Source organism: Gymnoscopelus microlampas (assembly GCF_963454915.1).
Source record: "Gymnoscopelus microlampas genome assembly, chromosome: 4".
Taxonomy (NCBI): domain Eukaryota; kingdom Metazoa; phylum Chordata; class Actinopteri; order Myctophiformes; family Myctophidae; genus Gymnoscopelus; species Gymnoscopelus microlampas.
Window position 1 is genome coordinate 60,014,122 of NC_139941.1, and position 15,416 is coordinate 60,029,537.

Genomic DNA, 15,416 nt, shown 5'->3' on the forward strand with positions numbered 1-15,416 from the left:
TTATCTTTGCATTTCTTGTCACATATAAAGGGCTTAGTAATGCATGTCAATAACAGCCCCAAAAGTCATACTGAAGGAATAGCCTAAACATTCACACAAGATGTGACAAGAAAGAAGCGATCATCATACCATTGATACTTGAGTGTTTATCCCCTTAGAAAGAAGCAATCATCATCCCTTTAGTTTACCTTCACAGAGGACAAATATTCCATGCAATAATCAACTCCGTGGGGAGAAATGATGAAAGATAAATGAGTGTAATTTATCACTTGTTTGTGTTTTTACCAAAGGTACACATTGAGGTGTTATGAAATTAGCCTGGAGGTATGAGTGCCTGTTTGTTTAGATGTACTGTGTCTGAGCATGAATTAATACTTTTTTTAGATTTGCTGCTGCATTATCTGAAGGAAGCCGCACAAAATAAGTTTTACTCTTATGTACCTGTACACAAGATGTAACAATAAAAATACAACCTTGAACTCCCATCACTCCACTGAACATGGCTATCAATAAGCTTTCCTTGGTTAGTTATCTGATCATTATGTTTTATGTTGTTTTAATTGATTGTAGTGGTTGTGTTGACCAAAATGTTGCGAACCAAATTGCCCCCCTCCCCTGGGGATAATAAAGCATGGGATGGGCCTAGGGCCAAGACTTGGTCGTCTGTCTGCTGCCCAATGCTGCACTGCACTTGGCCGCCGGGCCAAGTGCAGTGCAGTTAAATTGATGTGCATCACTGGTTTCTTTCAAAAACGGGCTGAAAAAACATCAGGAGACCACAAGGGGAGGTTAGGTTTTTTTCCCCCCGTCGAAAGGAGGTGTTATTCACTGCCGCCGTACTTCCTTTTTCTCCTTTGTACATATAGTTATATGTCATTGTTGTTGGTAAGGTAAAAGGTCACATAAATAGAGTGCAAAGAAAAACGATTAAGTGTTACAAAGATACCAGGTATCTAAATAACATGTGAATAAGTAACCAACATACTGTTTATCTGCATAGTATAACCATCATCTATCAAAAAAGTACAGAGTACACACTAAATAAACATTAAAATTATACAAAATATTAAGTTCTCCTTGGAGATCTTTTGGAAAAAGCATGAGATTCATACGATTTGAAGAGAAGGGAGCCAGGCCGACTGACGGTACCTACAAACACACACACACACACTGCAGGATTATAACACTTGTCTTTTCACTGACTCTATACATAGGCATGTTTGTCAGGTATGGTTTACTGTGTGTTGTGTTGGATTTTCCATTTCCTATGCACTAGAAGGTGTGTTTACAACCACTTCCTCTCAGAAACCACATCCAGATGAACAGATAAAGATGTGGAGGAGAGTTGACACGTCAAAAATAGAGAGAGATATGCCAGAACGTCTTGTTCAGTGAGGGTCTATTTCAATGAGGGTCAGATTTCTTGGTAGCTTTGATAGAGTTGCTGTGAATGAATCGCAGAGCTACAGTACTTTTCACATTGATGCACAGCAGTGTATGCATTGTAAAGGTTAATTCATGTTATGTATACTAATTACGTTGGCAAATGGTGTTACTGAAACCACTATATACTGTAACGAGGCTCGTAAAACTTTGGCATGCTGGATAATGGGGGTTGGGGTTCAATTGAGTTAGCCGTCTTCCATGCATTTCACATCCCCCATTTGTTAAAGCAAAGTAAATGATGTAAAAAAAAAAAGCAACATGGCTAGTTTTACAAGACCATTGGAGATCCATAACATACTGTGTATAGTTTTCACTAAAAGAGCAAATTAAACCATCGGTTACATTCCCAAAATCAACAGATAGTAAGTCTGAGTTATACTCTTCTCTAATTAACAAAAGTCCTTACCACTGAAGGCCCGGTCACACACTGAAGTCTTCAGACACGTTGTAGTCAAAGCATCTGAAACGCAAGCCCATGCATCAAATGTGTCAATTTGTTTCTTTTTTTTTTTGACTATCCAATTCATGTTACCCCCTTTTTCTCCCCAATTTAGCCGTTATGCCAATTAATTCCTCCCCACACACATTTGTGTGTGTTGTCACTGTTGTATCCTGTTGTATCTCACTGTTGTATCCTACTGATTCACCTGCCAGTGAGGAGCCCCCACCGGGAGGACTACTCCTCCCGCCCAACACTCCCTGCTGACAGGTGCCGCCCCAGCCTGTAGGAGTACGTGCAATGACCAATATCAGCCTCCCCGCCCCGACTTCCCTCCCCCGAACACGGGCCAATTGTGTTCGCATAGACGCCCGACAAAGCCGGATTCACCACGATGGATTTGAACCCACAACCTCCGTGGTGGTGGGCAGGGACTTTGCCACTGCACCACCCGAGCACCGTTGGATGTGTCAATTTCAATAACATTTCCCATGATGTCTTGCAGGTTGTTGTAGGCAGTGCTAGCTTGAGTGCCGGTTTTCCGGTGTGTAGTTCGTTTGGGAGTGCTGGCTAACTGAAAGAAAACTACAAGCGAAATGGCTGCCACGTGTGGTCAACAGCACTGCACTTCTCTGTCCTATTGGCTGGTCCCAGTCCAAGGTTCACAAATGTTGAACGCAACACTTTATGGGGCCACTATGAGCAGCAGCTGCTTCCCCGTTCACTTCAAACAACTACAAACTGCAAAACCGGCACTCCTACCAGCACTGCCCACAGCCCTACAAGACAACATGACACCTTGGGGTGCTTTGCAGATGCATTGGCTGAAGCTCACGCGTGACTGAGCCCTAAAACGCTTAAATGACACAATCTGTCCCTTTCACAAAAAGGTTCATTTTCACAAACTCAACAGTTAAATCAGACAATTCCTCAACATGAGTCCTATTTTTCAGAATGCTAACAATGTGATAGGAATTAAAACATTCTACATGTAGTCAGTACTCAGTACAGACTGTGGACAGGCAAGATGGACTTCTTCTTGATTCGTTCCAGAATATCCTGTCTCAGTGTGTCGTTCTGTACTCTGTACCAGCGGTAACGGGGGTTTTCCAGGGGCGGAGGGGCGCTTTGCGCCGGCTCCACGCGCTCTCCGTCCGCGTTGCGTTGGGGGCGGTCTTCTACCAAAGCGACCAGCGTGTTGAGACACACGCCGTCCGTCATGCCCGTTAGCCTTCCGTTATGCTGCACGCCGAGCACGCCCAGAGTGCAGAGGTCATAGTCGTGGTAGCAGCTGGGCGTGGCTTCCTGCAGCACCATGCTAGCAGCCCAGGTCACCGTGTGGGTCCTCACTGCGGCGGCTGCCGGCAGGTGGGCCGACGGAGCTTCAAAAACACATTAACAGTTTTACAAGCATGTATGATGAGAGTTTTCTCTGTTCTGGCCCCACAGTGGTGGAATGAACTCCCCACTGATGTCAGGGAAGCAGAGTCACTGCCCATCTTTCGCCGCAGGCTGAAAACCCACCTCTTCAGGAAACACTACCCTGACCCTTCCTCTTAGCCTTGCCTACTTGTTGTCAATTATTTGTACGAGCTTGTTGTAAAATATTTGTACGAGCTCTTGTTTAGTTGGATCTTTATTTGTTTTAGCTTTTGCTCATTTGATTTTCCTATTTGTCTAATCTGTTTAAGAAAGTAGGTAGTTGATATATTGCACTTTTACCTTAGCACTAGGTTGTTTTAGAAGAGAATGCACTTAAGACTTCTGGGGATTAGTCGTTTTCTTGCCTACACTGTACATATGTTGAATACACTTATTGTAGGTCGACTTTGGATAAAGGCGTCTGCTAAATTACTGTAATTTAATAATGTTATGAGTACAAGAAGTGAACAAATCTAGAGCCAGACTGATATATCGGCCCAACTTCCTTGGAAAATGGCATCACCAATTCAAAGTGAGCTTGGTTTGCGGATATAGCGTAGGTGGGCAAGTGTATACAATTCAGAGACCGGAAAATCCTTTGGCTTTCCAAAGTAATTGAATGTCATTGGATATCATCTGTGTCCTTCTAAAATGTAATATCATACACAAACATGAACAACAAATGCATAGGCTACCGGATCAATGTATGGTTAAAAAATTAAATACAAAATAAAATAAAGATCAACCAGGGCCCTGCCAGCTGCGGGCCCTGGGGCCCAAGCCCATCTAAGCACAGTAGTTAATCCGGCCGTGGAGGGAGGGCGGGAGTTATCTGTCAGCTTCTTGAGCCGTGAGTTGTTGGCTGCAAGCTATTTCAGCGTGCTTTTGCCAGCGATGTGATTATGTGATTTTATTTTGGCAGCTGCAACTGTTGCGTTTAGTTTGGACTTGCTATGCCTAATATTATAGTTTGCAAATATAGTTCGGTTTGTGAAATATGCCGCACCGCTGCCAGTAGAATTGTCCATGTTTGAAATTGGTCACATGTTAACACGTGCACGGCTCGATTGAAAAAAACAACAAGCCTAGTTATAGCTTAAATGGCTTTTTAAAAGCCATTTAAGCTATAACTAGGCTAAGTTTGAACTTAGTGTGAGGTGGTGCAACTGGCTCCAGGACATTAGACCAATACAAATACAAAATAATATCTACAGGCCATCATGGGTGCTGTGGTTGAGGGGAGGCGTTGTACCTGTGACCAGCAGTACCCACAGCTCCTGCTGTGAGTTGGTGAAGGTCATGATCATTCTCTGGGTAACGTGTGGACAGGGCATGTCTATAGGCATGGTGGTGGGATGCCAGGCCGACTGACGGTACCTACAAACACACACACACACACACACACACACTGCAGGATTATAACACTTGTCTTTTCACTGACTCTATAAGTACCTACAGTATGGGTTGCCTGCGATGCAGCAGCTTTGATGGATTCATAGATCTGTTTAAAAGCACTGTTGTGTAAATTAAATGTTTTTTGGTTGTTTGTTTACACACAAGATTTGACAGCCCACCTGTAGCAACTCTGAGGAACCTCCTGTTGAAGACTCAAATGGTTTAGCCATGTATCATCATGATATACACAATTCTAATGAGCTATTTAGGCCTTGACCAAAATGTGAACATTTGTCTCTCCACCTCTGTCTGTCTGTCTGTCTGTCTCTCTGTCCTGTCTCTCTCTCCATCTGTGCTGTATCTCTGTCCTGTCTCTCTCTCCATCTGTGCTGTATCTCTGTCCTGTCTCTCTCTCCGTCTGTGCTGTATCTCTGTCCTGTCTCTCTCTCCGTCTGTGCTGTATCTCTCTGTACTGTCTCTCTCTCTCTCCCTATGCTATCTCTCTGTGCGGTCTGTCTCTCCACTGTACCATAGTGTCATAAACCTCATTGTTCATACTTGAGTCCAGTGTCAATGAGTGGAAGGATGTCTCGTCCTCTGAGAGACAGGGGAGACGTTCTGTCCCACCAGGCTGCCTGTAGAGACTCCTGATCAGCTTCTTGTGGAGTTTTCAGACTCCCACCTACAGTCAGACAGAGTGAGAGAAAGTTATGTGTTAACACTAACAGATTGTACGCAGTTGAAACTTTCACAAAAGCAAACATATTCTAGTGAATGGAGGACATTTGTATTAACCCATTAAGACCTGGAACGCATCTGTGTCACTTTAGATTTCTTTGGCTATTCAAAAATAGCAGATATACAAGCACCGAGTGCCGCGCTATGAGCTTGTAAATCTGCTATTTTTGAAAAAATGTTTTTTCCAAAAACTGTTAGGATTTAGAAAACATTTTTAAGAATCGCCTCAGGTCTTAATGGGTTAAAGATTCAAGTCTAATGCCACACTTTATGACACCACTCTCTCAGATCAGCCAACACAGGGAAGCTGTCAGAACCTTCAGAAATCAGAACCTTCGCTAAAACATCCGGGACAACGCTCCACACGTCCCAGACTCTTCTCCCTTCTGGCTCCTAAACTGTGGAATGAACTCCCCATTGCAATTAGAACAGTCTCACTCCCAATCTTCTGCCGTAATCTAATAACCTAGTCTGAAGACCAGGGACGTGCACAGATAGACTCTAGGTGGCGCTAGAGCACCTGCCCTTTGCCCTCTTGACCAGAAGTGCCCTTTTGAAAAAAGGGCACAGCAGGGGTCTTCAACAGGGGGTCCGGGACCCCTAGGGGTTCCTCAGAGTTACTACAGGGGGTCCGCCAAATCTTTATGTGATTATGATTTTTCTTTTTACCATAACCACTCGAAACCTAGCATCCCTTTTCTGAGGAGAACTTTAGCCAAAAATAGCAGATCTACAAGCCCACAATGCCTCGCAGCGCGAGGCATTGTGGGCTTGCAGATCGGCTATTTTTGGCAAAGAGGTATAGGTGTAGAGGGAAAAAAGAGCAGACCAAGTAAACAAAAAAAAGTATAATTTACTTGAGCACCTGCCCCTCAAAATGTCTGTGCACGCCACTGCTGAAGACTCACCTCTTCAGACTCCACCTCAGCCCGTACAGCACTTGCCCTAGCCTTGACGACCTCGCAGGATTATGCAAAGGCTAAAATGTAACTTACAGTAGATAGCATGTTATGTAGACGGATGCCAGGTCATTGTTGACCTGGCATCCTATAGTGTGTATAGTTTCAATGTAGGCTGATGATAGGTTCTTGGTTTACGTATGTATTAGTTATTATTCAATTATCGGTTTACTTATGTATTACTTTATTATTAGATTACTATTTCTATGCATTTGATCTATTTTTTATTTTTTTTATCCCTCGATTTTGTAACCCTTTTTTCACCCGGTGCCAATTTGCTAAGTGATCCTGGGCACTACACTCCCCCCACCAGCCTAGGGAGGCCAGGGCCGAGCTCATGCCTCCTTCAATGCATGAGAGCCAACTGACCTTCTTGTCACCTGACAGGGGGCATTTGATGTATTATTGATGTATTATCTTGTGTCCTTGCTTCGCTCTGGATTAAGAGCGTCTGCTAAATGCCTAAACTGTAAACTTTATCCCAATATACATTACCACATTTTAGACACACCTACTCATTCAAGATATCAAAACTATAAAATAACACCAATGGAATTATGTACTAACCAAAAAGACAAAACAACTACAATCATGACCAAATATGTATGTTATGTGTGACCCTCTGACCTGTGACCTTGACCAGGAAGATGAATCTGATCCACTGAGGTCCCTGTTCCTGGATCAGCAGCAATGTGATTGGTTGACAGTCAAACCCCGCCTCCTCTTTCACCTGACAAACAGTAAAGCTTCTTTAAATATTATCATGAATCTTGAACACCAGTGGTGGAAAAAGTACTCAATTGCTTAACTTAAGTAAAAGTATCAATACTGCAATGTAGAAATACTATGTTACAAGTAAAAGTCCGGAATTCAAAATGTTACTTTAAGTATTGGTATCAAAATGTACTTAAAGTACAAAAGTAAAAGTACTCATCATGCAGTATGTCCCATTTCAAAAGCTTTCAAATGTATAAAATGTATACAAATATTTTGAAAATAGCTGATCTACAAGCTCACAATGCGTCACATCGCATTGTGTCAGTCATGGATCAAGGAAAGGAAAGGTCACATCCCATGTGTATCTACTGTATGCGTCCTGTAAACTGTCCTTGTTGTTGCACCTCCTCGTCTCACCTCTCTCCTCAGGGCCTCCTCAATGCTCTCTCCTGCCTCCATCCTCCCAGCAGGGAGGTACCACTGTTTGTAGCACTCCTGCTTCGCCTCTTGTACCATCAACACCTCCTCCTGATGGCACACACAAACGTACCGTACTCATTACAGAATCATTTCATAGAGTATCTTGCAGTAAGATGAATGCACCAGCATAATGTAACAACACTAAAGGTCCTTACACAACTAGGGCTGTCACGATTACAAATTTAAGTTGACGATTAATTGTCACGCAAATAATTACGACGATTGAATTGTGTGTTTGGCATTGAAGCCTTTTAGGCTTCATAATCAATTGCACAGGGCAGATATGACAAATAACTTAAATATACAAAGAAATTATTGACATATCTAATATTTTTGTATTATGTAAAAATAGCAGAAATAGCTGATTACAACGCGTTGTAAGCTTGTAGATCTATTTTTAATATTTAAAAATGTATTGAAAATGTTTCAACATGGAAACGATTATGACGATTATGCAAAAATAATTGCGATTATCTAATATGATTGCGATTAGACGATTATGTAATAATTGTGACAGGCCTATATATTTTCAAAGTGTTGTTAGGGTCCTGGATACATTCACTGTTGCTATTGCTATTTTCACCTAATGTTCACCCTAGGGATGCTAGTGGTTCATCAAATCAAATCAAATCCAACTTAGAGGGAAAGTGCAGACCTACGCCATCTGCTGGTTGCATTCGAATTATTTTAAATCACAGACTCATTTCCATGTAGGGCACTTATAAATTCTGCATTACAATACAAATCGGTTAAAACTTGAACTTTCATGAAACATCTTGCATTAGTTTAAACCAGTGGTCTTCAACAGGGGGTCCGGGACCCCTAGGGGGTCCTCAGAGCTATTACAGGGGGTCCGCCAAAGCTTTGTGTGTTAGGATTTAGTTTTTTACATTAACCACTTGAACCCTAGAATTCCTTTTGTGAGGGGAACATTAGCCGAAAATAACAGATCTACAAGCTCTCAACGCCTCGCGCTGCGAGGCGTTGAGAGCTTGTAGATCGGCTATTTTTGGCAAAGAGGTATAGGTGTAGAGGGAAAAAAGAGCAGACTAAGTAAAAAAAAACCTTTAATCTGAAACACAATTTTATACAATATAGACGGGGTCCCTGCTTCATCTCTCTCTCAGCTAGGGGGTCCTTGGCCTGAAAACGTTGAAGACCCCTGGTTTAAACATGTGTTATGAATAGGATTATATGATAGAATATTTTACAAAGCCACACGACAGTGAAAAGTTAATTTCAAGTGAACTGCTGCACTGCTTTATTGCGTCACCACTCAAAGTTGGTGCAGTGCTTTGCTCCGGGATGTTTGCACACTTTATAATTCAGAAAGTGTTTCTGCCATACTGGATGCTTTTTATGATAAGATCTTAAGTATTTAACAAGCCAGCTGATGGATATAGGCATTTCTAAACTGTGATAGTAAATGATGTCATCTCTATGCGTCAGCCTTTGTAGTCCGTTTTGGGGGGAAAAATGCTTCCACGTGAAAGTTGTATTTCTGTCTTTTACTGTCTATCAATCATTAGAAACACAGACAGTGTCCAATACGACTGAAAACATGGCAACAGAACACTTTGTGTTGTACAATTGTAATTGTGATTGTGCATTAGATGCAGTTTATTTCCATGTTAAAAAAAAATCACATATAAAAAATGTAAAAAAAAAGTGTAAATAGCCGATCTAAAAGCTCACAAGCTTGTAGATCGGCTATTTCCACTATTAATGTTTATTTTTAAGTATGAAGTAATTACATATGTGTTATTTGTCATATCTGCCCTGTGCAACTTTTGTTTACGAAGGCTAAAAGCCAAACAGAAATGTAATATTTTATTCATAATGTTCCAATAATGTTCAACGACAGAAACACAATTAAATCGTTAATCGTAATTATTTGAGTGACAATTAATCATCAGGTAAAACTTCATAATCGTCGTGGCCCAACACACACACACACACACACACACACACACACACACACACACACACACACCTTATCGTTGAAGATGACGGCACAGACGATGTAGGAGACGGTCCTCCTCAGAGCCACTGGTCTGGCCTGCTCAGGGACCACGTCCAACAGCGTGACCTCTAACCCCTCACCGCTCAACAGCAGACCCATCTGCTCCTCCACCTCCTTCTCTTCCACCTGCATGATGGCTGCTGACTGGACTGGAGGAGGAGAGGTCAGGGGTTACGGATGGATGGACACACACTCCTAGAGGACGCTGGATAACATAGGAGTGAACGACACTGATTGAGTTGGTGGTTCATTTAACATGACACACACATTAGTTAGTTACACACAATAACACCCAGTACGACCACCGTCTTAATGGTGGTCACTGGGAGCTGCCTAGTATAACCAGCCTTAAACCATTAAAGCTGGAAAAGCATTTGCGTCATTTTAGATTTGAGCTATATATATATAGCAGCTTAAGTTTTTCACAAAACTATTTAGGATTTAACATCAAAAATAGCAGATCTACAAGCTTGCAGCTCGTACCACACTGCGAGCTTGTACATATGCTATTTTTGAACATTTTCAAAAAATCTTGAAAGTGTTCTCCTTTGGGGGGTCCCTGCGGGCACAAAAAAAAATCAAATGGGGGGTCCGCGGCCAAATACAAATAGTTTTTGGGGTCCTTAATTGGCACGAAAAAGTTTGAAAACTACTGATTTAGAAGGCATTTGTGGAATCGGCCTGAGGTCTTAATGGGTTTATAGAGGTCACTGGGAGCTGGCCAGTACAACCACAGTGTAAAAGGACATCCATATCTCTCTGTGCTCTAATCTAATCATTTTACAGTCTGTTGACAAAAACACTGATGAATGGCATGCAGGAGCTCATGGTGTGGTGTGATGATAGCAAGATTTTAGTAACAGTAACATTATATATATAGATATTATGTAAAAGATGTAAAAGCTAGATGTGTTTCAATTTTGGGAGTTAAAACTATGGAATAGCCTTAGTGATGGGTTGAAGTTGTGTACATCTCAGGGGAGTTTAAAAAAGCCTTAAAAAGTAAAATAATTCAGGAGTACAGTTTTGAGTAAAAAACTAATCTTTCTTTTTTTCTCTTTTATCTTGCAGCATATCTTAAGGTTTTTTAATATTAATATATATATATGTTTAAGTATTGTAAAGGATGAGGCAAAGAATAAGCATTGTGCTTCAGCCTATTCCTTTTTTCGGTCATGTAATTTGGATTGTGTGTGAGTTGGTTGGATATGTATATTTGTGAGGATGATTTTTTTGTTGTATATTGTTGTAAGTCCACACAAGTGTGTTTTCATTTGTTGTAAACAAAGACCGAAAATAAACCATTCATTCATTCATTCATTCAGATCAATATCTCAGAGGATCAGAGGATCATCACCCTGTAAACTATTTGACTTTAGCTGGTCGATAAGGCTATTAGTATTGTTGAGTTGACCCTGGTCTGTAAATGTTAATCTGTAGATAATATTAACCAACATTAACCAGCTTCACTGTCTCTAAACATCAGTTTGCGAACATAAACGTGCATAGTGTATATAAATACATGTCAGTCAAACCTTTAGTTGGATTAAATCCGTCCACTTGACAACCAGACTGACAGCTATAACTGACAGGCCGCCATGTTGGTTTGTTTTGACAACAACTGCTCCACTTCCTGTGTGTCAAATTAAAAGCATTTTAGGTCTCCACTTCCTGTGTGTCAAATTAAAAGTATATTAGGTTTCCAGCCTTTGGGAACATGTATTTGTTTTTGTAGTAGTCAGTGAAATGTAATATGTATAATATTCAGTGTTGTAAAGTAACTAAGTACATGTATTCAAGTACTGTACTTAAGTACAATTTTGAGGTATTTTTACTTTCCTCAGTAGGCCAATCAGTATTTACAATTGTTATTTTTCAATACTTTTACTTCTACTCCCCTTCATCTCAGAGACAAATATTACTTTTACTCCACTACAATTATATGAACACTTTACTAACTAGTTACTTTGTAGATTTGTATTATTATGACAAAACACCCTAACCACTTTGTCCATTTGAAAATAGCAGATCTACAAGCTCACAATGGCCATGGGTCAAGATCTCCCAGGATTTAAACTTTATTTTGAAGTTTTACTTCCGGTCTCATAGTAGGTTTTCTGTGGTTAACTTGACACAACTTACTGTTCTCTGTGCATTGCTGGCATGGCATGATGTTACACACTCTTGTACAGTAGGTGGCGGTATGCTGTGTAGTAGGTTGCGATCAGCCAATAAACTGAGAGAAGAAGAAGAAGCAGAAGAAGGAGAAGAAGAAGAAGAAGAACTGTTCTCTGTCATAACATGCATGGAGAGGTCATTCAAATGGAGATATGATATGGAACACAATGTTCATATTAAACCAGCCTCAGAACGTTAAAAACATATAGTTTGTGTTAATGTGCTTTGATGGAGTTTGACAGAGGAGAGGCCATCCATCAACGTCAGAGCTGAACAACGTGACACTCTCCAACAGGTCTGCTTTGTCTCTTTTCACTGCTATTTAAGTTTCATAATCATGTAATATGCTGTTAAATATATGATATCACGACTTATGCGTACAACAATTAATTATACAACAAGTCAGGGGACGTTTTTCAGACCCCTTAGCTCAGCTGAGAGAGAGATGAAGCAGGGACCCCCACTATATAGCCTACATATTGTATAAAATTGTGTTGCAGATTAAACCTTTAGATATATGGCTTCATAGACTTGTTTGACAGCACTATCATCAGTTAACCTTTGGCTCTGTACTTGATCTTCTCTATTTTCCCTCTACACCAAAACGTCTTTGCTGAAAATAGCAGATCTACAAGGACACAACGCTTCGCAGCGCTGTTATTGTCAACGAATGTTCCCCTCAGAATAGGGATGCCAGGGTTCAAGTGGTTAATGTTAAAACAAATTACTATCACACAAAGATTTGGTGGCCCCCCTGTAGTAACTCTGAGGACCCCCTAGGGGCCCCGGACCCCCTGTTGAATACCCCTGCATTAAAAAGATTAATTGATATGGAGAAAGGGAGAAAGAAATGTATTGATACATGTTTGAGTCATTCATATATTGCAGTCACTGACATGGTCCATCTGAAACCAAACCACCATTGGTATACCTTTGGTATAATAATCATTCACTAGTCTAGTCTGGAGGAACAGTAGCTCTCCTATATCTGATTTTATGGGATTAACAAATTGGCATTTCTTCTTTTATTTCTTTTTAGGAGACATACTGACTGTCCTACACATAACTGACTCTGGATAAGCAAATCACTGATCCGCCTCCCACTGTGCCTCTGGTTCTTCAGCCTGGAACCAGTAACCGTCGTTTGTGGACCGTATAGGAACTTCATACATCACAGAGACTCCCTCCTACACTGTCTCCCTCTGAGCCTTCCTACTGTCTGTGTCTCATATACTGTCTCTCTTTCTCTCAGCTGCCCTACTGTCTGTGTCTCACAAATAAAAACATCAGTGTTGTTTATTAAAGCCATGGCGCGTCACAGTAAGCTGCAGAAAAATGTTCTGGCTTTGTACAGGCAGTTCCTCCGCGCCGGTCGGGACAAACCAGGCTTCGTACCGCGGATCAGGGACGAGTTCCGGGAGAACTCTCGCATCAAGAAGACGGACGTCATGCACATCGAGTACCTGTACCGCCGTGGACAGAGGCAGCTGGATCAGCTCAGAGACATCAACACCAAACAGCTGGGCTCCTTCTCCAAACCCAAAGACAACAGCTGACCTCTTAAAGGGCCTCTGTAAAGGGGCCAGTTCCTAAACCTCCATACAACCAGTGACGTCACGGGACCTTTGAAGGGACAGTGATTCCTAAAGATTGATATCTGCGTATTTCTGTTAACGTGGCCAGTTTAATCACCATTTATGAACACAGAAACCTGACAGAAGCTACATTATGTGGAAACCTTGTTTTGACTGGTACAGGAAAGGAGTGTGGATGAGTTGAGGCTCATTTATTATTTGGTCATTACACAACCCTTTCAGTCAACAAGAATTTTGTGTTTTCAACGGAAAGAATTCTCAACATCTGCTTGTGGAGTTTTGTTTGATGGCAGTGAAACAGTTAAACCAAACATAATAGTCTGCACACTGTGGCTAACAGAACTCCTAGTCAAAAGCTTTATTGATTAGCATTTCGACTGAAAAGTTGTTAATCAATAAAGCTGTTGACCGGGAGATCTGTAAGCCACAGTGTGCAGACTTTTATTTTTGTTTTGCCTGTGATTTACCCTCAAGTGAATGTGGCAGCTTTTTTTTGTAATTTTTTTTTTTTTTTTTACAGTAGTTACTTTCTCTACACACTGCCAATACGCTGGAAAGTCCTCCATATCACCATAGTAACATCAGTAGAATCAATGGTGGTTACAGCAATGGCCTGTGACCTGTGGGGATCAACATGGCTGCCATTGACCATGCCAGTGACCATGCTGTTTCTGCTTGTAGGCTACCAGAGGCATAAACATATCAATAAAGGTTTTTAATGGAAATATGTTGAATACATTTGTTGCCCTTCTGTGCAAACAAGTCTTGTTGAAAGATTCATGAAGAGTGTTACAGTTTATACCATATACCACCATACATCTTGTACCATAAGTCCTTGTTTATCAAAATAAATTATGAGCTTCAGGTTACAACTTCAACTGTATTGTCACATCACAAGTTTACAGGTGTAAAATAGTGGGTACAATATTTTGTTTGACAAGCTCAAAATGTTTTGCACTTTAAGATTGTCAGAAAAGAGAAAATACAGAAACAAATAGTTGTAGAATATTCTTTCTTTCTTTCTTTTTCCTTTATTTATTCAGGGAAGCCCATTGAGAGCAAGCAAGCTCTCTTTTTCAAGGACGCCCTGATAACAACATATAAAATACAGAAAGAGACAAAGGAAACAAAGTCAGATAACAAGACAGATATACATGAAATGGATAAACACCATTTTAGAAATAGTCATTTTTAAAGATAATGTTCAAGGCATTTCTTTATTGAACAGTTTAGACGTGAAGAAAAAGTGACAAATATTTGAATCCTGTGTGGGATCTGACCTCAGGATGATGTGATTTCCCCGGGGCCGGGAATCCTCAGTGTTGACAAGAGTGATTCATGTGAATGGCAGGTATAAATAAATGTAACCCAGTTAACCACATCAGCGCTGTTTTATACTCCATCCTACAATGGTTTTGCACAAAAATACAGCTCACAACGTCACAACGCGTTGTTGTGAGCATTTAGATCAACTATTTTTATAACAATCTGCAGCTATGGGTTTCTGAGACAATCTATATCTGTACTATCACAGAGTTAGCCTCGAGTAGCCAGACTATATCACTGCGTGGATATGAGTCTGGTGCGATATATTATAACTCACATGGGCAACTGGCGGCCCTCACCTTCACTTAATGCGGTTAATATCGGAATACTGATATATTGATTTCAGCTGTTACAATTCCAAACATGCAATCATGACCCGCTTTAATTACTTAAAGTCTATATTAGTAGCTTAATTACTTTTTTATGTCCAATGTATTTGTATTTAAGTTCATAATGTTAACTTAAGTATAACTAAATGCATTTGAAATTAAATACAAATGTTACTTTTCAGGATTCCAATTCCAAAATAGCAAAAATAGCAGATCTACAAGCTCAAAACTGAGCTTGTAGATCAGCTATTTTTGCTACTTTTGTGTGACATACTAGAATGACGAAGTACAGCATTAATTGAAGAAAAAAATATGGAGATAAGAGGTTTCTGCCCGACAGCAACGCATGCAATGTGGCCCCCTGGAGTG

General features: G+C 40.8%; 2 protein-coding genes across 2 annotated transcripts; one reads left to right on the plus strand and one right to left on the minus strand.

The window, feature by feature from the left end:
* Positions 1 to 896: 896 nt before the first annotated feature.
* Positions 897 to 11,231, minus strand: nudt18 (nudix (nucleoside diphosphate linked moiety X)-type motif 18). The gene is made up of 7 exons (XM_084055120.1): positions 11,155 to 11,231; positions 9,590 to 9,824; positions 7,534 to 7,644; positions 7,027 to 7,129; positions 5,261 to 5,384; positions 4,560 to 4,684; positions 897 to 3,267 (listed from the first exon to the last, which is right to left on the minus strand). The coding sequence occupies exons 2-7, from the start codon at positions 9,749 to 9,751 to the stop codon at positions 2,888 to 2,890; spliced, it is 1,005 nt and encodes a 334-aa protein (XP_083911246.1). The 5' UTR covers positions 9,752 to 9,824; positions 11,155 to 11,231; the 3' UTR covers positions 897 to 2,887.
* Positions 11,232 to 11,902: 671 nt separating this feature from the next.
* Positions 11,903 to 14,188, plus strand: sdhaf1 (succinate dehydrogenase complex assembly factor 1). Its single transcript, XM_084054725.1, has 2 exons — positions 11,903 to 12,092; positions 12,837 to 14,188. The coding sequence occupies exon 2, from the start codon at positions 13,105 to 13,107 to the stop codon at positions 13,351 to 13,353; it is 249 nt and encodes an 82-aa protein (XP_083910851.1). The 5' UTR covers positions 11,903 to 12,092; positions 12,837 to 13,104; the 3' UTR covers positions 13,354 to 14,188.
* Positions 14,189 to 15,416: the final 1,228 nt, after the last annotated feature.